This window comes from Ursus maritimus, unplaced genomic scaffold (genome assembly GCF_017311325.1).
Source record: "Ursus maritimus isolate PB19 unplaced genomic scaffold, ASM1731132v1 scaffold_2, whole genome shotgun sequence".
Classification (NCBI taxonomy): domain Eukaryota; kingdom Metazoa; phylum Chordata; class Mammalia; order Carnivora; family Ursidae; genus Ursus; species Ursus maritimus.
Genome location: NW_024424452.1, coordinates 36,850,716 through 36,876,225, shown reverse-complemented (window position 1 = coordinate 36,876,225; position 25,510 = coordinate 36,850,716). Strand labels below are relative to the sequence as shown.

General features: G+C 59.4%; 1 protein-coding gene across 1 annotated transcript; it reads left to right on the top strand.

Moving 5' to 3' along the window:
• The first annotated feature begins 24 nt into the window (after window positions 1–24).
• Window positions 25–24,580, top strand: KCTD5 (potassium channel tetramerization domain containing 5). The gene is made up of 6 exons (XM_040635488.1): window positions 25–276; window positions 10,425–10,533; window positions 12,233–12,324; window positions 14,167–14,262; window positions 16,900–17,025; window positions 22,848–24,580. The coding sequence occupies exons 1-6, from the start codon at window positions 25–27 to the stop codon at window positions 22,875–22,877; spliced, it is 705 nt and encodes a 234-aa protein (XP_040491422.1). The 3' UTR covers window positions 22,878–24,580.
• The last annotated feature ends 930 nt before the right edge of the window (window positions 24,581–25,510 follow it).

Genomic DNA, 25,510 nt, shown 5'->3' with positions numbered 1-25,510 from the left:
GCTGTGGCGGGGCTTGCTGGGATCATGGCGGAGAATCACTGCGAGCTGCTGCCGCCGGCTGCGGGCGGCCTCGGGGCGGGGCTGGGGGCCGGCCTGTGCCGCCGCTGCAGCGCGGGGCTCGGCGCCCTGGCCCAGCGCCCCGGCGGCGTGTCCAAGTGGGTCCGGCTCAACGTCGGCGGCACCTACTTCCTCACCACCCGGCAGACGCTGTGCCGGGACCCGAAATCCTTCCTGTACCGTCTGTGCCAGGCCGACCCCGACCTGGACTCGGACAAGGTGAGGGCCGCCCGACTCCCTGTCCCGGGCCGGCGAGGCCGCGGCTGGTGCCCGGGCGCCCACCGCCCTCGAGGACCCCCGGTCGGCCCGCCTCGGCTCCCTGTCGCCCTCTCCGCTCCCCGGCGGAGCTTCCCCACGCCCCGGACCTTGCCGTGGATCCACTTTCTTTCCCCTCCAGGTTCTCTTGGGGCCCCGCTGTGTGAGCGCCTCCTCTGTGTCCCCGTGTACTTAGTGGCCCTGGAATCGGAGAGCCCTGGCCTCCTTCTCATCTTCTCGCATTCCAGACGTTTGACTTCACGTTGGCGTGGGGGGGTTGACACGGGTGACCTGCCTTTCCCAGTGACTTGCATTTAGAGAGTTGGCGCTCCGTCGTTTACAGCCACAACACGCGCCCACTCCGCGCTCGCAGAAGGGGCCGTCCATAGAGTAATTCTTCAAAGGGACGGTTGCGCGTACGAAGGGGTGACAAGGAGGGACCAGGTAGAAATGTTTTTTTCAGGCTGCGTCCCCACTGCCCTCCCGAAAGGGTCGGAGTCTCTCGGTTGGTTTGCAGCTTGTCTTCCATTAAGTCCTCGTACTGTTGTGCAGATCATAATGGAAACTGTTTTCGATTATTATCTTTCTAAGACGTGTGTGGCTGAGGAAGAGCTGCTCAGGATCTGTAGGGATTGAAACTCCGAAAAGGCTCTGTTGTAAGAGTAGTTGTTACCTATATTTATCCCAGGCCGATCTCAACCTTCTAACTTTCCTGGGTCTTCTCAGTTGAGTGTGCATAATTGCACTTGGCTTTGTGCCTCGCCGGCTCAATGCTTGCCAGGCGTAGGTCTTCCCAGAAAGATTCAGCTCCCTCTTCAAGTTCGGAAAGGCTGACGGAGCCCATCCTCAGGGTGGCATGACGTTACGATCAGGAAACAGGAGCTCCTGAGTTACCATAAGACCACTTGTCGTTGGCAGAAATCAGGGTTTGAGATGCCAGCGCTCCAGACCCCGTCCCTCGTCCCTGTCCGCTTCCCCCCCTCCCCCGCCGCCCCGGTGCCGCCGCTGCCCCCAGCTGCTCCCACTGCTCCTTTGACCAAGCTCTCCACTCGGAGAAAATTGACCTCCCAGAAAATGGCAGTCCTCTCCAGGACAGAAATAGGCTTTTGTTTGCCGTGATTTTCCTTTTATGGTGAGGGAGTATGTTTTACTGTTTGTTTGTTTGTATTAAAACACTGGGCCACAGTGGTCATTCACTTGGGTTTCTACTCCAGAGTTCCTGTTTTGTATATTGAATCAGATTTTAAATTGCCCTTGTCCATTGGGTTTTTGGGTTTTTTTTTTTTTTTTTTTTTGGTTTTTTTGAGGCAAAATCTCTTAATTCAGCATTAAAACAATTGATTCAGAGCCAATTAACTATAGCTTGCACAGTCCCTTTATTTTACTGTCTCAGAACGACTTAAACTATCCTGTAGTAACAGCCCTTTGGGGTTGGTAATTAACCCACCAGAAGGTATCTGCTGCAGTTGCTTCTTGTCCCTGTCGTGGGCTTACCCACATTTGATTTCCAAATTGTGAGAGTGAAATTTAGAACATGAAGGTAATGCAGCAGATACAGTTTCTGTCTTGTAGGATAGTTGATAGTAAATAAGGGTGAGTTTTTGTCTCGGGTAATGGGAATTTACCAGAAAGAGTAATGCTGATTCACATCAGTCAAGGTAGAAGAGTGCTTTACCTCAAAAAACACAACGTGTGAGATACTGGGTCTTCTCAGTGTCACCGCCCCCCCTTCTGATGAAAGAATGTCCCAGAGATTCACTCCTGGATAATTAGACCCTGAGTGAGGAAGCGTAGGCTGAGGGCGGAGGGGAAGGGGTGTTTGGAGGAGTGGGATGGCCAGTGATTATTACATGATGGAAGAGAAACAGGATGTTGATTCACTTGTAAAAACCTCGAAGACCTCACTTCATAGTTAAAATGAATGAAAGCATACCTGGCAGATGTCCAGTCATCTCAGACCTGGTGGAAGGTTCCTGCTGGGCACCTAACTAGTGTTTGTTGAGCTCCTGGGCTCCAGCAAGCTGGTGGTTGGATATGGGTTGGGTGGGGAGATTCGAGGGGGAGTTGTCCCAAGGGAGGGGAGACCAGAAACCTTTCGGGAACCTGATGGGTGGAAGTGAAGTTCACTGGGAGAGTGCCTGGAGCTTGCTCTTAAACACCCCAGAAGCCTGTGGGAGAGGTGGAGTGATGGTACGATTTCTGAAGCAGGCAATAGACAGGTTGTTAGCAAGGGTGGGGAGTGGGGCTGCAACTGGTCCCCCTCCACCAAAGTCCATGTTCCCTCTCAGGACTGAGCGTGGGACCAGCTCTGGGCTCCAAACCCTTACCCTTTTATCTCAGTGCTGACTCTGGGCCCATTGCTGCTGTGCGGTTCTCTTTATAGACGCCCAAGTATGAATTCTCACTTCCTCCTGGGGCTTCCACCAGCGGGGCTGTGTCTGGGGTATTCATTTCAGCATCTGCTCCCCTGCTGTCTGGGTCATCTTTCTCCCAGGTTCTTGTAAGGGGCGGGCCAGGTGTGACACTCCTTCCCGGAAGTGCTTTGTGAATACTTGATGTATGATTCATTTGGGTTAAGTCTCTTTGCTTTGCATGGTACCTGGCCCATTAGGCATTAATGAAAACAGCTTAGCATTTGTTTAGGGGTGAATCAGCCCTTTTCAGTGTGGAGGTGCTTTAGGAGTTAAAAGGGAAACAGGAAATACTGCTGTTTGGTGGTTGGAAAGTACTCAGATTAAGTAGGATTTGAGGTGGGTTCCCTCTCTGCCTGAGAAAACCTGAGCTTTTGTCCTTTGACGGGGCCATTGTCCTGCCTTGGGGTTGCAGATGCAGATGCTGTGGTGTCCATGGGTCTTTGAGGGCTGGGGCCATCACAGGGCGTCTGGTGACCTGTCACCTGCAGCTCTTGGCCTGTGCTCACTCCGGGTGTAGTTGGTGTTGGCAAGAATGTCAGGATTGGAAAGATAGTGGAAGGGATTTTACAGACACAGCCAAGTGATGAGGGATGTGGGTGGAAGTACAAACTTTTAAGTTGCTTGGCAAGAGAAGTGGGGATTCCTTAGAGTGGAAAGAGCAGATTATGTTCCGTGTAACTAAATCAGAGGCGAAAGGCTAACTTCCCGAATTCTGAAGAGCATCCCGGGCACCCACGAGAGCCGAGTCGTCCTGTCTGAGTCCTGGAGTGGGCGTCCCGAGACTCGGGGGTATTTCATTTCACGCTTTGGTCGGGGATGTGGCTCTGAGCATGTTCTTAGCCCTGACCACGTGCCGTGGTTGGTCTAGGACCCGAGCAGAGGGAGGGGCCCCTGCTCCCCTCCCCGGTACAGCAGGTGCTTACTGGCAGAGCCCACGTTACATCTCCACAGTGCACCTAACTGGACGGCCCCCCGGACCTGAAGCAGCCCGCGAGAGTCCAGGCCACAATGTCTTGAGAAAGGACTTGCCTTGAGTGAGAAGAGCTTGCTTCAGGGCATCAGACACAGGCCCTGGGCCTGCAATTGTCCCCACTGTCAGCCATCTGAGGGCAGCCTGGGAGGAAATGGTTGTCACTGCAAAGCTTCCTCTTTCTGCCCACTGCACAGTGACTAGGCTTGGTTTAGAGCCGGTCAGAATGCTGTGGCCCACCTGGTGATGGTGCAAATCGAGTTTTTTGGGGACACTGAGGTGCCCACTTGTTTACAGGGTGTCTGTGGCTGCTTTCACCTGTGAGTGGGTGCTCACAGTTCCCTTCCAGGGACGCATCAGTTCAGCAGTCCTTAAAGTCCTCTAAAGGAGCTGGCTCTGCACCCGGGGAGGTTTATGCATGGCCAGGGCACTCTCCCCGGACTGCGGAGCTTCAGAAACATCCGGTCTGGCGCTGGTGTGCTGCAGGTACTGGGGAGACGCAGTATCTTCTCTGGTGGCAGGGTGAGACTGGAGATTGGGCCTGACTTTGACCAGAACTTAACTCGCTGTGCGGCTTTGGGGTAAGTTGGGACACCTCTCTGAGCCTTAGTCACCGTGGAGCTGTGAGAGTTTAGGAAGGTGGTTCAGGTCACACCACCTCCACCCAGTGCCCGTGCTGGGTCCTTGCAGCAATCGGAGAGGACCCGTGGCAGTCTCCACTTTGTTAGTAGAAGGAATGCTCTTCTCTCCCCTTCAGAATTTGTTCTTGCTGCTGCTGTTTCTTACGCGATCTCTGAACATGCACAAACCCTGGTACTACCAGCAGGGAGCTCCTGCTCAGCCAGCCTCGAAGGGCAGTGTTGAGAGCCTGGCCCTCCTGTCTCCCGTCCTTCCTTGGCGGCCTCTTCGCAGTCCCCCCAGAGCTCCTGGCTGATCTGAGCACAGGCCCCAGCGAGCCTTCCCAGCCCTGGAGACTGGAGCCTGCGCCGTGGGGGCAGGACACAGCTTCCTGGGCAGCCACCGAGGTTTGCAAGAAACTTGAGGTCTTGGAGGCTGGAGAATGCGGCTCCAGGGTTCCCGTCCCATTGGCGCGCGTGTTTGGAATGGGCTTGAGGCATCCACGTGTGGGCGTGCACGAGTGTCTCTTCCCATCGTCCGCATTCTGGTGGGTTCTAGTTCCCTCAGCAGTTGGGCTTCTAGGATCTTGGCCCGGTTTTGCAAGTCAGGCTTGGGTGGCCATAGTTCCGGAGGTGATGAGCTGGGCCAGCTCCAGCAGAGAGATCGAGGTAGGTTTTTGAAGCAGGTAACAGGCAGGCAGCAGGGGCACCGACCGAGCCTAGTCACTGGGCAGTGGGCAGGAAGAGGGAGCGGGCGCGGTGAGGTAGCAGAGGAGCCTTGGGCCTGCCCTTCGGCCCCAGCAAGAAGGAAGGATGAACTCTGTACCAGATCTGCCAGCAGGGCCGAGTGTAGGAGAGAGCAGAGGCCACCTTGGAGCCAGCAGGGCGGTGGCTGTGGGGACAGCTGGCGGGGAGGGCTCGAGGGCCTCACGAGAGCAGTGGGCGAGGCGTGAACCACTGGCAGGGCGCCCCGGACGGCGGGGTCCTGCCTGCTGGCACTGAGTGGCTGGCGCGCCAGAGCCTGGAGCCTCCAGGCTTGAGGAGGCCTCGCCTCCGAGGCAGTGGAGGGGCATTGCAGCCAGGGACCCCGGGGCGGTCCTGCGTGGTGCTGGTGCTTCTGCCCCAGGTGAGCATGGTTCCCGCCTGTTTCCCTTGCTAGTGGACTTTCTCGCGCCAGCACTTTTGTATCAGAGTCAGTGGTGTGACCTGTGTAGAGGATTTACGTGCAAGTGTTCTGAGACTGGACTGTGTCTAAGGAGGGGAACACCTGCGAAATCCTGGCAGATGGATGATCCCTTGCCTTGCGACAGAAGTGTTCACAGCAGCTGTGACCTGGATGGCCGGCCCTCGGGCTGCCTCGTCCACTCAGCACCTTGCCCAGGAATGTCCCTTGGCCCCAGGGTGACCCAGCACCTGCGCCTGTGTGTGTACAGGTGACCTGGCGTCTGCTCTCAGTGCCCCCGGTCCTGCCGCACTGGGTGGGTCTCTGTGAAGCACCCCCGTGGATTCCTGGGGCCCTGTGGGACCCACCGTGGCTGAATCTGAGGCCTGTCTGCCGCAAGAGGAGCCCGGGGCCTTGCAGGTGGGTCCTTTCTCACGGGCACTTTTGTTTGCTTCTGGGCGAGCCTCATCTGGGTCGTGTATGTCATCCTAAATTGGGACATTCTGGGGGTCAGGGCCCTGGGAGCTGGGTGCTATTTGAGGTCTGAGGGTGTTTGTTGGCAGGGCCGGCACCAAGGCTGGAAATGATCTGGAACCCTGACACATGCAGCCCACCTCGGCCCAGAGCCCTGCTTTTCCTTTACTCCCCGGGTGGCTGTGAGAGTGTGTCAGAACTCAGCACACACGGGGCAACTCGGGGTTGTGTGGGGAACGCTAAGTCAGAGTCTGCCAGCACTCCTGGCAGCCTGGCCCGGCGAATCCCGGTGCCTGAGATAGGTCTGTCTGGTCTCTGGGTCTCCACAGCATCATTTGTAGTTGATGACGTCTCAGGCCTTTTCTGGACGGAGGGTTTGACAAACTAGAAAACAAAAAATTGAAGAGTGGAGGTTGAAGGTTTTGTGTGCGAATTTGGAATAGTCACTTAAAATGGATAATTTCAGAGTAAAAGCTAAGTATTTCTAATTAGGTTGATTGCAGATGTTGTGCACAGAGAATTCTGTGCGTTTACATTTAGATTTTAACGGGGAGATTTGACAGAATTTATCTTCCGTATAGCTCAGGACACTCAGCCCTCTTCATTTCCAGTCTCCAGTGGCTGTGCTTTTTCTCCCCACAACAAAGTGGTGGTGGAGTCCTGTTTCCTGGTGTGTTTGTGGAGGATGCGAACGTGATGGAACGGGGCCGAGTGCAGACGCTCCATAGAGAGCTCTCAGGCCAGCAGAGTTCTTTTCCATTTAGAATCTTGGTGAGAGTTTCACATCCCTCACTCTCCCTCCTCATCACCACTTCTAGGACCGTGTGGTTATGTTGCAGGAGCGGCTGACCCCTGGCAGCGAGCAGCCCCCACTTTATCCATGGCGCTTTGCTAGCAGTGCATTCGATCCTGCCCCTTGACCCCAACGGCTGGGTTTTACTTCTGGGTGCAGAGCAGGCAGGGAGAACCTCAGTCTCAGGGGCTGTTCACCAAGTGATGCAGGTGTGTTTCTGCCCCTTGCGGAGCATTGTTTCCTAACCAGCGATGTGGGCTAAGGATGCTGGGTGGGCTTAGAACGGAGTGGACACGGCAGGGTGGAGAGGGGAGGGAGTGGTTTCAAATCAGGGTGTCTTCTCTGTCTCCCCCTTTGTCGGGCCTGCAGGTTAAGTGTCTCCTGGGAGAGCATGTCATGTGGACTTGGCCCTGCCTTTGCCCACTGGCTCCTCTCGGAGAAATGACTGTGCTCACAGGACTTGTGGCCAGGGCGTGATCTCTGTGGCCTGGCCTTCTTCCTGCCTGGGGCTAGTGGCCCAGCAGCCTGAGCTTAGGGATGCAGGGTTCAGACTTCCCGTGGAGACCAGTAGCTCAGCCTTGGAGGTGGGGCCCACTAGCAGTGGGATCCAGCCGACCTGGGCATCGTCGGGCTGCCCTGCTCCAAGCGTGTGGACTGACAGCCTATGGGGAGTTGGCCCTCATTACATATTCCTAAGCCAAGGCCAGCTTCCTCTGTTTAAAGTCTTTAAGGTACACGTATATTTTTAAAGCCAGCACTTCACAAGTAGGTCAAAAGCTAATTCACTGAGAAGTGGGGAAGGTCAATCGAGGGAAATGATTTGTCAAGAAAGCAGTCTTAATTCTGGCTTTTTTACCAAAAAAAAAAAAAAAACACCAAAAAACTTACAGAGCTTGCCACTCTACAAATGTAGCACACACTTGTTGTATAAATTGAGGACAGGACAGAAAGAGGAGACGAGGGACCTGGGAGTCTTGCCACCAGCCAGCGTGCATGTCCTGCTCCCGTTCCCTGCTGCCGTTGTAAGTGTGAGCAGACCAGGGTCCTGCCTGTACGTGCTGTCACGGCGGAGCCGGGTGATATCCACGTGGTGTGGCGGTGGCCGCACCCCCACAGTCCCCCAGTCGCCAGTGTAGATGGCACCAAGATGCTTTTCTCTGGGCTTTTGCAGAAGTGAGCCTAAGATTTATATTCTGAATTGGGGTTTTTTGTTTGTTTGGTTCTCCTTTTCTGTGTGGTGTGTTTTTCTTATTTCTGCCGTAGGCTAGAGGCCTTGGGGCTGCAGGCCCAGCACGGTACCTGAGGTGCTAAGGCCCCTGGCACCTGTGTCGGTGTGCCGGCCGCAGTCTGAGGGCCTGCCTGTGTGCGTCCAAATGATGGTCTGTGATCACCTGGCTAGCAGCCCAAGGTAAAGCCTGGTGGAGTTTTGGGGCTTGGTGTCGGGCCCCTGGCACTTGGTGTGGAAGTCGATACCTCCCTCTGACGAGCCTGGGTCAGAGTATGCGTCCTGATGCTGCCCCGGCCCCGCCTAACCTCGGAGTCCCTCCAATCAAAACAAATCCCCAAGAAGAAGCCGGTCCAGAGAGCCTTGGCGGGACTCTGTGGAAGAAGGCGCTCCTGAGTTTCCGTACGTGCTGCTCGGCGGCAGCCAGGCTGGACAGACTGGCTTGTCACTGGTGGGGGTGGCGCGTCCCCGGCACAGCCTGCCACGCAGGGCCATTCAGTGACCCCGCCGTTCTGGGTCCAGGCGGGTGGGCCTCCAGGCGGCCGCAGGCTGAGGGCTCTGTGCTTCCCTTCAGGGCCAGCGTGTTGGAGCCATCGTGAAGACAGCCACTGGGCTGAGCGCGCACTGCCTCAGAACGTGCCGGAGCTCAGGCCTCACTGCGCGGTGGAGGCACGGCGTGATGATGCCCCTCCTGTGCCCCTAGTCTGGGTCCGCAGGGGCCTGGGCCCGGTGTGACAGCGAGGCTCACTGGGGTGCGCTGAGCGCAGACATGAGCCCTGTCCCCATCTCCTCTTGACCTTCTGCCAGCTGTCTGTCGAGGCAGCAGTGAGCTGATGAATCATTTCTGAGCTTGGTGGTGTGCACTGGTCTCTCTTCGTGTGTGAGGGTGGGGGTGGGGATCAGCCCCCAACTTTATGGCCTCTTTTTACCAGTAAGAAGACTGGTCCACGGGTCCTTGTCTTGCTCGGAGAAGAGTAGGCGTCCAGAGAGACAGGAGACAGGGGCCCATGGGACAGTGTCTGGTGCTTCCTTAGGTGGGTGGGGTGGAGCACGAGGGTGAATGCGGGGGGTCTGTGTGCGGTTGGGTTGGCGCCTTGGGGGACAGAAGCCCGCAGGGGAGCAGGCAGTGGCCTGCCCTGGCAGGAGGTTGGGCTGAGTGCCCGGATCCTGCCCACTGAGCAGCAAGGCTCCAGGTCCCAGCACACTCACATCCAGAGCCCTAACTGACTTGACGTAAGAAGAGCAGGTTTGCAGTGGTGGACGTCGGGAAGCCCCTGGAACCTCCAGGCTCTGCCACACACGGCTGAGAAGTAGGGCCCTGACATGGTCTACTGCTTTACGGTCGGGATGCTTCCTGCCTCCCTGTATCTGTCCATCTGCTGTCGTAGGCAGCACATCCCAGAGCTCCAGGTACTCCCACCACCATGCTCGCCGCTACAGCGATGCTGACACACTGTCTTCTGTGGTCTCAGCTGGTCATGCTCCTGCTCAGGGTCCCCCAGGAGCCCGCCACACTGACTGCTCCACTGACTTATGGAGTTACCCTGGTGTCTCAGAGGGAGGCCTCCCTTGGGCCACGGGGAAGGGAGGTGGGCTTGCGGGAGGCGCTGGCATAGAGCGAGCTGCTGCTTGGGCCTTTCTTGCAGGCCTGCCCTCTGGAAGGCAGCCTGGGCTGGGCCCTGCCCCACATATCCACATCAGATATGCAGTGTCCTTGACGCAGTCTGCTCTGTGGCCTGGAGTGGATCCCAGGGTGCTGTCACTCCCCCCGAGACTGCTGTGGCTCTACTCTGTGGAGGTGTCCTTCAGGGACTGCCCCCATGCTCATGCCCAGGTCAGCGTGTCCACTTCCCCCGGCCTGGCTGTGATGGAAGCTTGCTGGCGGCTGGGCACAAGGCTCTAGGACTCAGGCCCCGGGCACCTCCAGGAGGAACCGGGGCCACCGAGTATGGGAGAAGCGCCTTCTGAAGGTCTATTTTGTAGATTGCTCAGACTCCGGAACCACTGCCCATGGGGTGTGGCTCCTTTGGTCAGCGATCCCTAAGAGGCCCTGGGGCCACCTTGCAGTGGAAGACAGGCCTCTTCACACAGTCCCTGTTCTTTGTGCCCCTGACCCCCTCCCCAGGGTGAGAAGGCCCTGCCACGGGTGTCTGGGAGGAGAGTCTGTGTGAGGTCCCTCGTGTTGGGCAGTGTTGAGATGCGTGGAGGCTGAACCATTCCTCAGCCACAGTCACCTCACTGCTGAGTAAGTAAAGGTCTAGACCTGAGGTGGTGACAGACGAGGGTGCAAGGCTGCCGACTGCCAGAGGCGTGCAGAGCCACCTCCCTGAAGTGCCACAGTACAGTCTGGTTCTGCGTTAAGGGACACACACGACCCTCTCCGTGTGGCCCGACCTGGAGTCACTTGAGGGGTCCTTGCCTTCCCCTGCAGGACTCACAGTGTTCTCTTCTCTGTAGGATGAAACTGGTGCCTATTTAATCGACAGAGACCCCACCTACTTTGGGCCCGTGCTGAACTACCTGAGACATGGGAAGCTGGTCATTAACAAAGACCTCGCAGAGGAAGGTGAGTTGGGGACAGGGGCCCGGGGGATAGGCTGACTGGTCACTTGAGACACAGACCCCTCTGAGCCTGAGCCGCCCTGCGAGGAGCAAGCCCGGCACACCCTCCCCTGCAGAACTCCCAGGTGCCTACGTCCCCTCGCTGGCTCCCGGCTGACTCTCACCCATGCCCCACGGGGCAGCAGGCTCTTGTCTCTGGGAGGTGAGGGCTGCTGGCTGCCTCGTCCCCTATCTTCCTCCTGGAAGCAAAGACTTCACGGCCGAGTTGGGCCATCAGGACTGCTGTCAAGGGGGGAACGGGTCACCTGGGCTCTGGGCCGTGTCAGGAGCCTAGTTAGCGATGCTGCTGGGGCTGGGGCTCCTGCCCGGGGAGGCCGCCACTCTCACGGCTACTTTGGTTCACACGGTCTCGGACGTCACCCCCGGGTAAGCCCTGTGGCTCTCATTCCAGGGCGCCTCTGCACCCTCCCCTCTGAGTTCTGTTTTCAAACGGTGCAGCGCTGGGCGCAGAGAGTAGGGTGCTTCATGTATCAGGGGGCCCTGGGAGGTCCAGGCCCTTCCATTCCATGTGGGCTCTGGCCCTGCCGGGACTGAGGTCCTGTAGTGGCCGCCGGGCCTGAACGGGCTCACTCCTGGCGCTCTTGCCGCTTTGCAGTCCGCCCCTCTCCCGGGTCTCCGGACCCGAGCCCACATCTTTTGATGGGGCCCCCCGCAGACACGTGCACTTGCGTTGTTTGGGGCGCCTTCCTCTGTCCGGTTGCTGGAGCCGTCCATTCTAGGCTGCACTTCACAGCCTGTTCTCAGGGCGGCTTGCTGTGGACAGGCCCCTGCTGCCCCGCCTCATCCCCTGCTTGCCCCGAGAGTGCAGCGCTTGCAGCATCCTGGCGCCCACTCGCAAGGCGTCTTGTCCCCACCCACAGGTCTGAGGGGGACAGCAGGTAGCATAGCACCAAGCCTGCATTTTGTCACGTACACGGCCACACGCCATCCTGAGAAGAGACATCGTAGGTGCAGCTGCCCACCACCTAGGTCCCCCTCTGACTGTGCTGCCTGGGGACCTGGTTAGGACAGAGTCCGCAGCCCCAAGCTGCCGGTGCTGCCGGTGCGGGGACACTGCACAGCGCGAGGCCTGGCCGGGGCGGCCAGCACGGCCCTTCCAGAATACCCAGGAGGGGTCCTGGGGCCAGAAATTCCCTAAACGGGTGCAACACAAGTGGCAGCCTTAGGGAAGAAAGGCAGCCCTTAATTGGCCAGAGTCCTGGAGCTGGGAGCCACCCTCTCAACCATCCCAGCTTCCAGCTGAATGGGGAAACTGAGGCGCACCAAGTGACAGACTTGCATGAAGCCATCTGTCAGGCCCGGGCCTCATATGAGGCAGCAGGTGGCCCGCAGGCGACAGAAGGAAGGTCTCCGGGTTCCATCCAGGGGTGGCCAGGGCAGAGCTCGGGGTTGATGCATGTGCAACGGTATGCCCAGCTGGCCCCTGGAGTGGCACATGCCAGGAGTGTGTTCAGGAAATGGGCCCTTTGCCCATGATCCCGGGGCGCCCCACTGAAAGCCAGCAGTGTCTGCACAGGGTCCATTGGGACGGGGTTGAGGAGCTGCCAGGGGCCCGGGCCAGGCACGGGCCTTGGGTCCGCAGAGGAACAGGTGCAGGACATTTATTCTCGGATCTGGTGAAAATTACTTTTTTTTTATTCTAGGAGTGTTGGAGGAAGCGGAATTTTACAATATCACCTCACTAATAAAACTTGTAAAGGACAAAATTAGAGAACGAGACAGCAAAACATCGCAGGTAAGACCAGTGACTAATACGCCTGCGGCTTCTGAGGTCTGCCATGGAGGCCCAGCTCACTCCCTCCCTTGGCGCTGACCAGGGGCACCCTCTGCACGAGGGCCCAGCCTTGGTGCTGTCCCTGTGGTGATTGTCTTCCTCGGGAATCATCCTACTGCCTGACAGCCTGCTCTCAGCCGTCTTCTGTGGCACTGCGGACTGGCACCGTAGCCTGCGTGCTGGGCACATTCATCCGTTCCTGCCCAACCTGCCCTTAGGGAGCCCCACTCCAGGGGTAGGGGACAAACAGTGCCAGGGAGGAAAGTCCAGGGAGGGAGAACAGGGAGGCTTCCCATGTGGAATGGGTTGTGGACATCTCAGGGAGCGCATTGTAGCAGGGTGCAGCAGGTGCAAAGGGCCTGTGGCTGGCAGTGAGCTCAGGGGTAAATGGTGGAGGTGGGGTCCTGCAGGGCAGTGTAGGTTCCACAAAGACTTTTCTTTTCTTGGGAGAGAAGGGTGTAGTCAGCGTTCTGTGTACCCGCCTGTTGAGGCAGATCCCCATGTGGTGCCCATGTGTGCTTGGCCAGTCAGCAGTGCTGGAGTCAGTCCTCTGCTGCGCATTAGGCCAGAGTTTGAAGCAGGCCATGTCTGGCATCTTTTGCAGAGGAAGGTGCCGAAGGGGCTAAGGCATCAGTCTTTGCTGCCGCATCAGCTCCTCACTGGCTGGCAGAGCAGCGAGCCATCTCCCAGTGAGCAGCTCCCCCGGGGTTGCTGTGAAGTGGACATGCTCTCAGACCCGCCTCGATTACCTGGAGTCTTCACCCACCTGGCCTTTGGTGCCCCGTTGTATTGTGGGCTCTCCCACCGGGTGTCCAGCAGGCCCGAGCTAGAGCTCTTGGTCTTTGTGAGAGGCTGGCTGACCGCCTCGCTGCTCAGAGTGGCTGCTCCAGGCCGCAGTGCCCCCAGCCCTCCCTCCTGCAGGAGACCCGACCACAGGCTTCCCGGTCATCTCTGGCCATTTGCTGCCGCTTTCCCCTCTGCCCAGCCACCCCACTTAATAAATAGTATGACCCACACCTGCAGCACTGAGGCCTGTCTGCCTCAGTGTCCCCCCTCTGCATGGTGGGGGTAGAAGAGCTGCTCCTTGGGGCCCGGGCCGAGAGCACTGGTGTCATTCCCTGTCACAGATGAGGGCACTGGGGCTGTGTGACAGCCAGCGCCCTCTCGGCTGTGACCACTGTGGCCTGAGCCTCTGCCTTGAGGTCCCCGGTCGTGCTCGCGCTCTGTGTCGGTGCTGCCGCCTCCTACTGGAGGAGCAGCTCTGTGAGGGCAGCCTGCTGGCGGGCAAGTCCCCGTGGTGCTTTCCGCACCAGAGACCGTGCCTGGCGCAGCTCAGTGGAGGTCGGTGGAAGGGCACATCGCCGCATCGGCTGGCACACCAGCTTTTCAGAAGCCGCCTCACCCAGGGGAGGGCCTGGGTCCAAGCACCGTGTGTGGCTCCGCAGGCCCTTCCCGCTGTCCTGTCCCAGCTGCCTTCACTCGCGTCCACAGCCCTCACGTGCTCATGTCTAGCTCAGGGTGCCATTGGGATTTCAGGAGCATGACTCACTGAATTTTGCAATTTAGAAATAATGTTTGACGGTGGATGAAGAGGAGAAAAACAGCTGTTTGGCCTGTTCTGCTTTGCTGGATGTGTTTGGGGTCGCCCTGTGCACCGCGACCTGGGCCCGAGGGGCGCTAGCCTCCCCTGGGTCCCCTGTGGGACTATCCCCAACATTGGCCCAGGGACGGGGTTGCCGGGCTGGGCGCAGGAGTGTCATGGGGCGCGTGGGGCCCATCTCATCGTGGCTGTCACCCTCACAGGTGCCGGTGAAGCATGTGTACCGTGTGCTGCAGTGTCAGGAAGAGGAACTCACACAGATGGTGTCCACCATGTCTGATGGCTGGAAGTTCGAGCAGGTAAAGCCACAGGGACCAGTAACGAGGCATCGGTGGCCCGGGGTGGCCTGTCACTGTCCTCCGGCACCTCGCAGACCGTGGCCTGTGCCCTGTCATGACTGGATTGGTCACGGGTGTTCAGGTGGGACAGGTGGAGTTGTTCATAGGGCCCCCCCTCCCCAAAGTCCCCGTCCCCGCTTCCCCCACCCTGCTCCCTTAGTTCTCCTTCTTACTTAGGCCCGTGCTTTGCAGAGACTGTTCTCTGTGCTTCCATCTGGCATCTCCTTGTGCGTGGGATTGACAGCCTGAGTGCATCCTGGCCTGGCCCCACCTTCCCGTCCCCTTGCAGCCCCTCCCGTGCTGGCTGAGCAGATGGTGGCTTGGGCTCTTTTGTGCTGCGGTTGGCACAGATGCCCTTCCTAGCAGGGCTTCTCTGTGGCCCCCCAGTCCCTTTCCTGCCCTCGGCTTTGCTGCAGCTGTGCCCTCCACTTTGCCGGCCTGGGTGAGGACGTGGGAGTGCTCCTTCCCTTCATGGAGCCCGGGCCCCCATCCTGTGCAGCTGCAGCCCACTGGCCGCGGGCCTGGGAGCACGTCCGGGATGCGCACTGATTGGCCAGTGCCTTTTGCACGAACAGCTCACCGTTCCTGTCCCTCAGGCAGGTTCAGACTAAGGTTCAGACTAAGGCTCGGACCTGTGACCCTGCCCAGCCCCCGGCCCAGGTCGCAACTGCTCTGCTCGCCAGACCGCCTTGGGCCTCAGAGCTTTCTACCTCCGTCTGGTGCAGGTTCTGGCTGCGGTGAGCGGTCCTGCCAGGAGAGAGGGTGGGAAATTACAGGCCTCACCTCAGCCTCCCGTCTAATTAAGGCCACACCTTTTCTTTGGGTGTTTTGAAACATTGTATTGTACAGCATACTTGGAGTCCCCTTAAAATGTCACTAAGACAGCTGCAGTGTGTGTCCTCCCTCCACTCTCGGGGGCCCTGGCAGGGCAGCAGGGTAAGTGGCTGGTCGCGGCGGCCACCAGGCTGCTCTCTGTGTCCTCTCACAGTGTTGCCTGCGTGCTGGGGCTCCAGGTAGCATTTGAGCTCGTTACACTTGTGCCAGAGACCGTGCAGGGACAGAGGTCCCCTCCCATGCCCCTCGTGTTCTCCCTCGCCCTGCGGCCTGGAGAAGGGCTGGGGAGATGGGCGCTGCTGCAGGCGCCGATCAGGGTGTTGAACTGGTCTCCCTCGCTAGGGGCGAAGCGCCTCTGTAGTCCTCTGGCTGAGAGGGAGAATCTCCTGCCTCCTGCGTGGGCCTCTCACTTTCTCTCTGTGCTCAGCTTGAGGGCTTTGTGCTTAGCTCCTCTGGGTGGATCCCAGATCCATCACACACGCCACGTTCCTCTCTTGTTCCTGAGTCTTACCTGCTTTGCCCAGTTTGTCCCTGGAGGATGTCCGCCTCCTGATTCTTGCCAGCGAAACTCCAGAGCTAGTCCCGTTTGATGAGAAATGCTCTACTTCCCAGAAGCAGAAGCTGGGACTGCTGTGGAAAGTAGGGTAAGAGCCCAGAGTCCTGAGAGGTGTTGGCACCAAGCCCGGGGTCAGCCAGTGGTGAGCGCCGAGGTGAGAGCAAAGTTCCGAGGTTGGTTTGGAAGAGGCTTGTGTGCCCTGTGAGAACACGGTCTGCGTGCAGATCTGCGGCTCCGTCAGCTCACAGGGCTGGCCACCCCCAGGGTCTGCAGGTGGCAGGGCACGGCTCTGCAGAGGCAGGGAGCCGGGCTGGCCCGCGGTGTTCTCCCGTCTCTGGCCACACAGGCTGCGCTGCCTGTGTACTCTCCCTGCTTGGCCTTGCCCGCTGCCTCCATGCTGTTCTCGTCCTTCCCACGCTGCTTCCCGTGGTGCCCACCCCTGGCCCTCTCCAGCGTGTGCAGCCAAAGGGTGAGGGCCCTTCAAGGCATTTGTCAGCTCAGATATTTTGCCCTGGAAAGCCTCACGGTGGTGTGAGGACTCATTTTGCGTCTAGAAGCACATGAGCCCGTGGTGGCTCTGGGGTAGGTTGGAGCAGGCAGATCAGCCTGGAGTGTGTCCCCTTGTCGGGTGGCACCCACACCAGCTCAGCCTGAGGTGTGCGGAAGCCGCAGCCTGCCCGCATCCGTCTCTGAGACTCAGGCTCCTCAACCCTAGTCCCTGTACCCCTCCCCTCCCCACACCAGACTGTGTGCCCTTCTCGGTTAGTAGCCCTGCTGGGAGAAGGTCAGCTCTGGCTTCCCCTGTGAGCTCACCCTCAGTGCACGCACACTCAGCCTGTGCCAAGGCCTCGACTCTCATACCTGCTCTGAGCCGGCCGCCACTGCCCCCCCACCTCCCAGCACCAGGCCCCCCTCTTCTGTGAGCCCCACTGGAAACTCAGAGAGCTCAGTTTCCAGCCGAGATGCCCTGTCCATGTGTGGTATCCTTGTGGGGTGGCATGTGCGCATGTCTGTGCCATGTACGACTGTTTGGGGATCTCATTTTTCCATGAGTTCATCAGAAACCTCTTGGCTGAAACCTGTCCCTTCATCTCCCCGAGTGCCGGCTGTCTCTGACGTGGGCTCACGGGCTGGAGTCTCCCTGCTGGCGGGTGGGCTGGACGCGTGTGCTGCGCTCGCCCCCATGGGCTGCTCTTGTCTCCTCCCAGCTGGTCAGCATCGGCTCTTCCTACAACTATGGGAGCGAAGACCAGGCTGAGTTCCTGTGCGTGGTCTCCAAGGAACTACACAACTCCCCGTACGGCACGACCAGTGAGCCCAGTGAGAAAGCCAAGGTGGGTGACTGCAGGCAGGCGGGTGCTGGGCCAGCTGGGCACAGCTGTGGACCCTCCAGCTTCCGCCTGCGGAGGGGCTTGTGAAGTGGTGGGTGCCCTAGGCAGAGTGGGGCCCCCTGTCCTTGTGCTTCCGGCTGCACAGGCTGCCTGACGGCTCGTCCACCTCGTGCTCTCGTTCCTCGTCACAGAGTTCTTGCCTGATTGCATCAGCAGAGCCCCAAGGACACCTAGGTCACGTGGGCTGCAGGTGGTGGAGCAAGGGGTCTTTGAACAGGGGCCTCCCCTTGAGGCGAGCCCCTGTGGCTTCTGCAGCCCACTCCCGCTGCGCATACCTCTTCGGACAGGCAGAGTTGTTTCCAGAAGCTTGTCTTTTAAGTGATGCCATTTTGGAGGGTTTTTCTGGGGACTTGAGACATCCAGGCTGGAGAGTGGGTTCCCCCAAGTGGCACCTGCCTTAGCCACATCCGTTCACGTCTTGGGGGTCATGTTTGGTTTGTAAAGGGAACAGCAGGTCCTGCAGAAACTCTGATTTTCAGACTCAGCCCAGGCCGTCCCTGTGTGTACCCTGGCTCCCTGCTGGGCATTGGTGCTTCTGTCTCCCAAGGAGGCCAGGAGCGGCCAGGGTACACACAGGACAGCCTTGCCAGCTATTTTCAGCAGCTGGCGTCTCCTCTGGGGTCACTCACTCCAGATGCTTCTGCTCCAGGCTGGCTCCACCCGGCAGGACTCCTGGGCCTCGGAGGGTGGCGGTGGCCTGCCAGCCCTGCAGCCAGCTCTGAGGGGAGCCGAGGAGGTGGGGACGGGGCTCTGGCGGGCACCCCCATGAGGGCCCAGGGCCATGGGGTACTTGAGTGAGTGCAGGAAAGTCCAGAGCCCAGAGGATCATAACTGATGACGTTAAATCAGGGGCTCCTGACGCTTCCTCACACTCTCAGCCCCCCAGGTGTCCTCTGGTCGATGCCACCAGCCCAGAGCTGCACTGTGACCCTTCTCGGGCCCTCCTTGGAGGTGTGGGCTTGGGCACAGACAGCAGAGTGCCCATGCACGTTAGCCTTCCCCTGGTGGCTGTCCTTACGGGGCTCATGGCGGCATGAAGAAGTCCTGTGTCTTCACGACAGGCGACTGTCCAGCACCCGGGTGTCCCTGCCCTGGCCTGCAGCGCCATAGCTGCACGTGTGGTGTCAGGGCTCTCCCCCACCTCCCTGTCCAGGATTGTGCTTCCTGTTGAGTCTGGGGTAGAAAGTGACCGCCCCACGCACAGAGCCTTAGTCTCGCAAGGAGGCACATCTCTCTGAGCAGTTGCAGCGTTCTTGTGGGAGTTGTTCGTTTTTAAAAGCTTTGCTTTCTGAACCTGAAAAGTTTTCATGGCTGTGCTTTACCAGGGTGGCCACCTGAGCTCATTGCCCTCGGGTAGCTTTTCTGTTGCAGAAAGGCTACGTCTGTGCTGTAAGAGAGCTCCAGGCATGACCCCGAATCCCTTTGCTTTTGAAAACGTGCCCTGTTTTTCTCTCCAAAAATACCTGGGTCTGAAGTGTGGCAGCCACTGTGTCTTCTAAACGGAGGCGGTGGCAGGAGCTCCCCAGGAGGTGGAGCGTGGCCGGGCCTCCAGAACGCCGCGGAAGACCGTGGGGCTGGATTGGGGGTGGTGATCTGGGGACGTCGTGCGCAGCCTGGTTGTAGCAGTGCTCACCTCGGAGGGCGCTGAGGGTCAGCCTCCCTTTTCAAGGCCACCGCCGGTCCAGGGGCCTCCGAGACCCCTCTGCCAGTCTGAGATTTGCTGGCAGGACTCACTGAGGGGACTCTGCGGTACGGTTTGTTGTCAGAAGAGCAGAGAGGGAGGGCTCCGGTCCAGAAGGGAGGGCGTGGGGCCGAGGCCTGGAGACCTGTCAGGACAGGTGGTAGCACACAGAGAACATTGCCCACCAGGGATGTCCCTGCCTCCCTGTCCAGGGATTTTACTGCTCTCGGTGACATAAATAAGATCGATTGATAACTGATTGATGACTGATCCGTTTCCAATCCCCTGGCCAACTGAGCCCACCCCTATCACGTTCTTTGACCCATGTGGCCTGGAGGTCACAACCTTTACAGGGCCAGCAGCAAAGGCCACACCTCTATTTGGACAAGGTCCAGGTCTTTACTAAAAAGAGAGAGGGAAAAGTCTGGAATCTTGGGAGTGCCAGGCCTGAGGACAATGGGGCGCAGGAGACGCCTACGCCCCGTGTTTTCCTCCATGGCACGTCTGGGCATGTGGGTTTGGGGCACAGAGATGAGCCCGTCTCTGCTTCACCACCCGGCACAGAGGGGTTCCTGCCCCCGAGCGCCCACGCTTGCCGCCGCTGTGGGCAGACTCGGTCTCTGTGGGCAGGCTTCCCCGGCCGCCGCTCCCTCCCAGCCTGCACTGACGGTGCCCTCTCTTCTTCTCCCTTGCTGCATGCTGTGTGCCGAGCCAGAGTGACGACGAGAACACAGGTCACGATGGGGATGACTCAGATTAAGTGTAAATGTCATGGTGAGCTCTGTCACCCTTTCATTGACCACTCGCTTTAGTCTCCTTGACGCTAGCCCTTCCTCCGCTCCACTTTCCGTTACCTGTGGTGGACAGGACCTTCCGCGCTAGAAGCTGACTGTAGATGTGCGGTGGAGCCAGCCTGTGTGGGGCAGGGGCTGTCCGTCTGTGTCCTTTAGGATGTCTGCGTGGGTGGCATCGGGGCCTTGGCTGGGCTGCCAGAGAACCCTGTGTGTCGGGCTTTGGAACGACTTCATCACCATGGATGTCCGTGGGCAAGGACACGGGCCTGCCCTCCTGTCGCTCTGCCATGGGCTCAGGGCCTCAGCCAGGGCTGTGCTCTCCCCTGAGCCTCAGGAGAGGGGTGCTGATAGAGAGGAGTCTTGTGAGGACCTTCTTTCCGTTTGCCCTGCAATGAGGAGCTCCACAAACGCTCCCTCAGTCCCCACCTACCGCTCACATCCCTGCCGCCTCCCGTCCCTCTTCCCGTCGCCTGGGTCCAGAGCCCAGCTGTGCTCACCACTAGCAGAGGGCAGGTTGCAGGTGGGAGAACCACGCATCATCCGTGGGGCTCCCCTGCTCCCTCCAGGCCCCCCCCCAATGCCCTGGTCGTGGGCCAAGCCATGCAGATGGGGGCCCCTCAGCTTCTGCCCTGGGAGATGTCGGGAAAGGCGTGTGGCCAGCCAAACCCCGAAATGACCGCCCAGCCATAAGAGGTCTGGACTGGAGATTGCAGAGAGTGGCATTTACATTTTTAGTTACTTTTTGGTGTTTATATACGTATACAGCATTTTCACTTTTGCCTCTTGATCCACCAGTGCTCAAATATTTGTCCCTGGCTCTCGGAGACAGTTTGCCGAGCCCTGGTCTGGATGAGCGCAGTCCAGGAGATACGCAGCACGAATCCACCTGTCGTTGAGAAAGTCAAGAGAAATGTGAACTTAAGCTAATACTATTGATTCAGTATGTACAGAACCTCCGAAATCACGGCGGTGTTTTACTCTCCTCACGGAGTCTCTGGAAGCAGACGCGTGGTTCGTGTCTGTGGCGCACGTCTGTTCGGAGCGGCTGCGCCGCGTGCTCAGCAGGCGCCTGACCTGACCTGTCCGGCTGGACGGTGAGCGCGGCTCGCAGCCTGTGATAGGAGCCCAGCTGGGCGCTGGGGGAGCCGGTGGGAGCCGCTTCGGGGGCCCTAACTCAGGCGCCTGGGCGGCAGGAGGGGCTGGTCTCACAGCAGCCCTGGCTCCGCACAGTGAGGCAGTGGCCCCCTGCCTGGACCCGTCTGAGGGGGTGCCGCCTAAGGGACGCAGCTGGTCCCTGTGGTCGGCTCAGGCCCGGCTGTGGGACGTGGCCCAGGTAAGAGCCCATCCTGGGCAGAAGGGCTGTGACTGCCACAGGTCTAGGACTGGTTTTCCGTCCTCAGTAGGAGACAGCTGTTGGAGCTCACTCGGGGGGTGGGGGGGGGCGGGGGCAGCGCAGGGGCAGCCCCTCCAGTGTGGTCTCCTTTCTCCAGGCCACGTCCTGGTTGCACGGGCTTTATCCTCTCCACGGTGGACTCAGACACTCCCTCTCCTCTGCCGGGCTCCCATGAGGGAGGGACAGCTCTTCACGGGCTCCCACAGATTCCAGCTTGCCCTACAAACAGCATAGATGATAGGGCTGAGACCAGACTTTGGGAACGGCAGGGGTCTCCGTGTGACCATCCCGGGTCCCCTCCAAGACCGCGTCACTCTGACAGGGGCCATCTGGGCTGAGGACGGACGTTCACTCCGGGGCGCTGCTCTCCATCACAGTGGAAGGTGCACCTTACAGGGAGCGGAGTGGGGTCCAGGAGGTGGGCGCAGAGGGCAGGAGAGCATGAGGCCATGCCAGCCGGGTGTTCCACAGCCCTCAGGGCACAGGCCCAGGGGTTGGCAGGGGTGTGTAGGGCACAGGCTGCAGTGGCCCTCAAGAACTTGGGCCTACTTGAGTGCTTCAGAACAAGCCCTTGGCAAACTAGTGCCTGGTTCCCCCGCGCCTGTGGCCTTGCTGCTCTGGGCAACCATCCTGCACTGGGAGCAGGTAGTAGGGACTGGTGGGGCCTCACTGGGAGGCCGTGAGCTGCTTTCTGGCCACAGGGTCCATGTGGGCCTGGACATGGTGTGAGCAGGCTGGCCCCTCCCAGGGCACAGTCCCACGTTGTCCCTGGGTCTGGGGCTCAGAAGCAATTTCCCCAGAGCCATATCTGGCTCAGTGCCGGAATTCAAGGGGACTAGCTCTTGCATGGCCAGTGCCGTGGGCCACCATACAGCACTGGCCTTGGCTGGGGTGGGCCAGGCTGCGACTTGGGCATCTCTAGTGGTTACATGGTACTGAGCAGCCGTAGTGCACGTATCGATCGAAACCACAAGAGATCTGTTGGCTCTGAAGCCCCCACCCAGGGACACAGGGTGGTCCTGTCCCCTCTGCCTGGGCTGCATGGGGCTCAGCTCTGTAGGTATCAGCCCGTGCTCAGGGCTGAGGGAGGCTGGGGCCGAGGAGGGGAGAGAGGGACAGGGACAGGCATGGTGGCCAAGGGGCAGTGGGCTCTGCAAGGCTGCAGAGGGGCTGGCACCCTTGAGGCAAGGAGGCCAGTGCACTGAGAAGCAAAATGTGAGGCCTGCCAGGCCACGTGTGGGCTGAACTGGTGGGTGTAGAGGTGATGGGGCCGGCTTGAGGGGACATGGTTTATGATGGGGCAAGGATGAAGAGCAGGTTGAGGCCGGGACTGCTGATACCCTGGGACCCCGATGGTGCATGCATGTGGCAGCCCATGATCTAGCTATGCTGGAAACTCAGGAGTTGGTGCCCATCAGGTGGGCTCTGGCACCTGCAGGAGGAGAGCAGGGGCGGCCATTGGGGGAGAGGCTGCCAGGGACCTCTGGGTGCTTTATAAGGAGCCAAGTTCCAAATGTCCCTGCACCCCCACGTCTCAGGCCTCTCCGAGGTGGCCCCGAGAGGCGCCTGGTAGGGAGCAGGCCAGCTGCTGTGGTGGGAGGCGGGGGCGTATGTGTCTGCTGTGGGTTGGGATGGAGATCTGGAGGGACGCCTGGCCAAGGGCCAGGAGGTGGGTGGGTTGGCCAACCCTCACAGCAAGGGTCTCCCAGCCTGTTCTGCCCCTGACCCTCAGTGCCGGCCTCCTCAGCCCCCGGAGCCTCCTGCAGGTGGACGTGGGTTCCTGGGCCCTGCTCCTGGAGCAGGTGCTTTGCTGCAGGGCCTCGAGGCTCCCAGCCGGCCATGGGCTGCAGCCCCGTCCACCCCCTGGGTCCTCATTGTTTGTGTTTGGCGTTTTCAGATTTTGCAAGAACGGGGTTCAAGGATGTGAGAAGCACAGTGTTGACAGCTGAAGAAACATTTTATCTTGCCCCAAGTTGCAGCGATCTGCCATGTGGAGGAAGCTTGGCCGTGAGAAGAAACCTGCGTTTGACAATTTCTCTATAGAGATCTGGGTGTGGATCCTTTTTTTTGCCTCTGAGGTGGGCGGTGAGAGACAGGACCAGTTGTCTGAGGCCGGGCATCCCCACTTGGAGCAGGCATGCTGGCCAGGTGGGTGTCCCCACGGGGGCCTCCGCGCGGTGTTCCCCGTGCTGCATGGGCCTGAGGCAGGATGCTTCCAGCCAACCCCTGTCATCACCGAAGGTCATTTAAAGGACAGCGCTCTTGGTGCTAACATAAACAGTCTGTGACGGAGCCTGGGCCTTGCTGGTAGGAAGTGGCTGCAGCACCAAGGCCCCAGGCTCTGGGTGCCCGCTGGTCACCCACACACCACCAGGCCCTGGTCCTCGGGTCAGGGAGTCTGCTCTGCCTTCCCGGCGGGAGTGGTCGGCAGTTTCTTGCAGCCCCAGTGGGTGACTCCTGAGAGAGGCAGCCTCCGTGTGTTCACTACTTCCCAGGCCTTGGCCCTGAGGCCTGGCCTCCTTCAGAGCCAGGCTCCCGCGGCCTGACCCAACCTGGAACAGTCGAGGCTTCTCCACTTGTATTTTCCAGGCAAGAGAACTTTGCATCCCTTCTTACCCAGTGTGGACGGACTATCCAGCATTTTTACTCTTTAGAAATGCCTACAAGTGTTGCTGCATTTTGGACTGAGGTGTTAAGTCATTGGAAGGGAGGTAGCGGTTTGTCTGGTGCGGCCCGGCTGCGGGCTTTTGGGGGGCTGCTGCTCGTCAGTGCCTTTGTCTCACCTGGGATGGAGGTCGGGGCGGGAGGCCTGTCCACCTGGCTTCCGGAGCTGAGACTCCAGGTCACACTGAAAACCGGATGTTTACAGTGCATCACACATCTCTCCCTCTTGCCGGCTCGCTCGTTTTCTTTGTCTAACTATGCAGTTCTCTCTGGGGTTTGGGGTGTTTGAGACTCACGTGACCTGCACGGGCTCTGCCTGCGGAACACGGCACTGGAGCGACTCGAATCCCTATGAACAGCGCTGCTCGCATGCTTTGAGGACAGACCTTTCCTGGCTGTCGGGGGGGTGGGGGGTGGCTCGGACGAGCAGCTGTCCGCTTCCTCGCCAGGGCCGCTGTGCACTCTGACCACCGCCGAGTGGGGCCGAGGCTCGGGCGTGCTTAGTTTCCAGTGCTTCCGGAGGCTTCTTGCCTGTGCCCTCCTCTTTGCCAATAACCTGATTAACCGAGTTCTCCGGCACCCAGGACTTACCTCCTCCTCTCTGTAAGGTCTCTTGTATGTTGTTAAATGTTTGGCTTTAGATTCATCGCAAGCTTTCTAGAGGGCACATCTAGGCCCCGGCAACCGTCCTGTCAGTGAGCCCGGGGCGGGGCATCCCCTCGTTGGCCTCGGGGTGTACCTGTGGGCGCTGCTGGCCACGTAGCGTCGTTTGATTTATGACCTTGACATAATAGATAGGCTTGTGGTTTTTTAATTTAAAGATATTAAGACTTAATTCACTAAAATTTATTCTAAGGGGATATTTATACTTTTATACTTTTTTAGGTATCCGTATTTTATCAGCTTACAGTTTAATGCCTAAGTTTCCCCTGAAAATAGCAAATAAAATTGTGTATTTATGAATGAGAACAACTGTTAGTGTCTCAAGATGCGTGGAGAGGCGGCTGCCAGAAGCGCTGCCTGGGCTCGTGGGGGGCCTTTCGGTGAGCCACCCTGTGAGGGGCCTGAGGGGCCTGCAGGGGCCAGGGCTGGTGCACGAGAGCAGCACGCGCCCGTCCCCCACCTCAGCCAGGCCCTGGGGACAAAGTACGTCCTCCAGTGACATGTTTAAAGCCCCAATGCTTGGTTGCGTGGAATGTGTGCTCCTGTCTTGTCTCGCCCCTCCCAGAAGCACCAGGTCCTGGGGTCCTAGGGCGCCTCCCACAAGGCCCTGCCGGCTGTTCTTTGAAAGCTCTGGGCTGCCCCCCACACTCAGGGGACATTCCTGTTCCTGTGTTCCCTGGATCCCAGGGTCCTGGGGGTTTGTCCTGCTGGCCCAGGCTGGGGAGCAGGACCTGCTTGCCTGGGGCGGGGGTGGGGGGGGCTGCTCAGTGTACAGCCGGGGGCAAATGGGAAGGAATCCAAATCCTGCTTCAAGGAGTTTGCTTTCTGCACAGACTAACTTGGGATCTTCGAGCTCTGACGCCAACAGCAAATGTGAACGTGTCTCCTGTCCAAGCAGAGGACGGGAAGGGAGACAGCACCCAGCCCAGGTGCTGCGACTGAGGGACCTTACTGTGGGTCCGCCAGGCAGGGAGGGAGCCCTGCCTCTTGAACCTTGTGCTCCAGCCTGCCTGCTAGGCGGAGGCATGGGAAGGGCAGGGCACAGCTCTCTGCACAGCCAGCCCTGTAGCTCCAGGCTCCAGCAGCAGGACAGAAGAGGGAGGCAGGTGCATGGAGTGTGCAGCTGCTGCCCCCAGCCCGTGTCCGGAACCTTCCGGAGCCCTGCACAGGGGCAGGCAGCAGCCCTGGTCCCCTGGCCTGGCTTCTCCTCCCCCCCCCCCCCCCCCCCCCCCC

Bases quoted from the DNA above. Each gene is read 5' to 3' on its own strand.
- KCTD5 (XM_040635488.1), top strand. From the start codon at position 25: ATGGCGGAGAATCACTGCGAGCTGCTGCCGCCGGCTGCGGGCGGCCTC. The intron at 14,263-16,899 runs GTAAAGCCACAG...GTCTCCTCCCAG, and splicing joins ATGGCTGGAAGTTCGAGCAG to CTGGTCAGCATCGGCTCTTC. The intron at 17,026-22,847 runs GTGGGTGACTGC...TGGCGTTTTCAG, and splicing joins AGCCCAGTGAGAAAGCCAAG to ATTTTGCAAGAACGGGGTTC.